This window comes from Mesoplodon bidens, assembly GCF_964165515.1.
Source record: "Mesoplodon bidens genome assembly, chromosome: 1".
NCBI classification, from domain to species: Eukaryota; Metazoa; Chordata; class Mammalia; order Artiodactyla; family Ziphiidae; genus Mesoplodon; species Mesoplodon bidens.
This window is the reverse complement of record NC_138176.1, coordinates 201,308,989-201,311,388: the sequence shown is the minus strand read 5'-3', so window position 1 is coordinate 201,311,388 and position 2,400 is coordinate 201,308,989. Positions and strand designations below refer to the sequence as shown.

Sequence of the window (2,400 nt, the reverse complement as noted above, 5' to 3'; positions counted from 1 at the left end):
CACTCACCGGAAGAAGAAAGCGTAGCAGGGCGGAAACCCAAGCCGGCTTGGCGAGCATTTTCCTCAGGGAGGCGAGGCCTGCGCGCGATGTCACCTGACGAAGCCGCGGCAGCGGTCACGTGACGGCACTGCCCCGCTCGTTCCCCCGGAGGCTGGGCCAGGGCGCGCTGTTACGTGACGGAACCGCCGTAGCACCGCCCCTTTCGCTCCTCAGGAACTGGGGAATACGCCAATGTGGCGGACACCGCCCCGCCCCGCCCCCCCCCCCCCCGGACGCAACCACCGTGCTGGTCCTGCAGGACTTGGCCAACCGCTTGCGCATCCATTCCGTCAGGGCCACCCCACGTCGTGCTGCAGCGCAGCCGAGGTCGTGTCGGTGTTCTTCTTCCACGCGATGAGCTACGGACAGACAGAGCCGGACCCCCCGGACAGCGACAGCTTCGTCCTTTCCGTAGGGCCATGCGGCTCCACTGCTCTGTGCCGCCTGGGCGGAGGCGGGCGGCACCAGTGAACCCAACCTGCTGAACTTGAGGACAATTCACTGTGCCCCGGAGGGACATCCCACCCCCAGACTGTCGTCTGTCGATGTGGCGACAGGATCGCTGGGGCTGGGTTGGGCGCCGCGTGGGGAACGGCTTATGCTGGCGAGTACTGGGCCAGAGCCAGCTACCGGGTGTTCTGCCTCCTGGGTGACGGTGAGGCCTCGGAGGGCTCTGTCCGGGAAGCTTTGGCCTTTGCTTCCCACTACAGTTTGGATAACCTCGTGGCAGTCTTCCACGTGGACTGCTTGGGACAGAGTGGCGTGGCGCCCCCGAAGCACAGCGCAGACATCTGTCGGCTTCGCCGCGAAGCCTGTGGGTGGAACACTCAGGTAGGGAGTGGCTGGCCAGGACGTGGAGGCCTTGTGCCACGCGGTTTGCCAAGCGACTCAAGTGAAGAGCAAGCCCGCTGCCGTAGTTGCGAAGACCTTCAGGGGCCGGCGTATTCCAGACGTTGAGGATGAGGAGAACTGGCATGGAAAGCCGGTGCCGAAAGAAAGAGCAAATGAAGTCATCAGACTAACAGAGTCAGATACGGACCAACAGGAATCTCATACCCAAACACCCTGTTGAAGGCTCACCTCCAGTCAGCGTCACAGATATAAAAATGACCTGCCTGCCTGGTTATAAAGGGGGAGACAAGATAGCTACTCAGAAAGCATATAGTTTGGCTCTGGCTGAACTGGACCATGCAAATGAAAGAGTCATTGTCCTGCGTGGTGACCCAAAGAACTCCATCTTTTCTGAGATATTCAAGAAAGAACACTCTGAGCGTCTTATTGAGTGTTTTACTGCGGAACAGAATTGGCCTGTGCCACACGTGGTCGAACCGTTGCTTTTGTTAGGACTTCAGCTGCCTTTTTGAGCAGAGCATTTGATCAGATCCGGAAGGGAGCCATATCTCAAACCAGTGTCAGTCTTAGTGGTTCCCACTGCGGGGTGTCCGTTGGTGAAGATGGCCCCTCCCCGATGGCCCTGGAAGATCTAGACATGTTCCGAAGCATCCCCAATTACACTGTTTTCTATCCAAGTGACGCCGTCTCGACAGAGCATGCTGTTTATCTGGCTGCCAACCCCAAAGGAATGTGCTTCGTTCAGACCAGCTGGCCAGAAACTGCAGTTACCTATACCCCACAAGAGAATTTTGAGATGGGACAGGCCACGGTCATCCGCCACAGTGTTAATGATGAAGTCACAGTTATTGGAGCTGGAGTTACTCTGCCTGAAGCCTTAGTGGCTTCCGATGCTCTTTCTCAGCAGGATATTTCTGTCTGTGTCATTGACCCGTTTACCATTAAACCCCTGGATGCTGCCACCGTCATATCCAGTGCAAAAGCTACAGGTGGCTTTGCTATCACAGTGGAGGATCGCTACCGAGAAGGTGGCATTGGAGAAGCTGTATGTGCAGCCGTCTCTGGGGAGCCTGGCATCCACGTTCATCAGCTGGCAGTGTCAGGAGTGCCTAAAAAAAGCAGGAAACCTAGTGAATTGCTGGATATGTTTGGAATCAGTGTTAGACACATCTTAGCAGCTGTGAAAGCCACTTTAATGAACTAAAATAGCTGATTTCTTAAAAAGTCAGTCTGTTCACATTGGTTTTAAAACACTGGTCTCTTTATAGTACATTCATGCTTGTAGTGACAAAGCTATCATTTATATCTATAGTGTTGGGCCTTTTTTGTTTTTTAAACAAAGCCATTTAACACCTTCATTCCTAATTCAGAAATTCAAGTCAACTACCTTTCTCTTAAACTGTGACTATATATACAAATGTCACTCTCATTTTTGAATCATTAAAGCAAGTTATAATAGTTTAAGTAACAGAAGAGTAAACAAAACAACCACCTCATACAAAGTTTGA

The 2,400-nt window shown here is 53.4% G+C and overlaps 1 protein-coding gene across 1 annotated transcript; it reads left to right on the top strand.

Annotated features, from left to right (window-relative positions):
• Nucleotides 1-232: 232 nt before the first annotated feature.
• TKTL2 (transketolase like 2) lies at nt 233-2,096 on the top strand (the record flags this gene model as incomplete). The annotated part of the gene is given in 6 exon segments (XM_081214947.1): nt 233-454; nt 456-606; nt 609-877; nt 879-1,066; nt 1,068-1,342; nt 1,345-2,096. Coding segments are annotated over 6 exon segments (1,857 nt in total).
• Between the last annotated feature and the right edge of the window lie 304 nt (nt 2,097-2,400).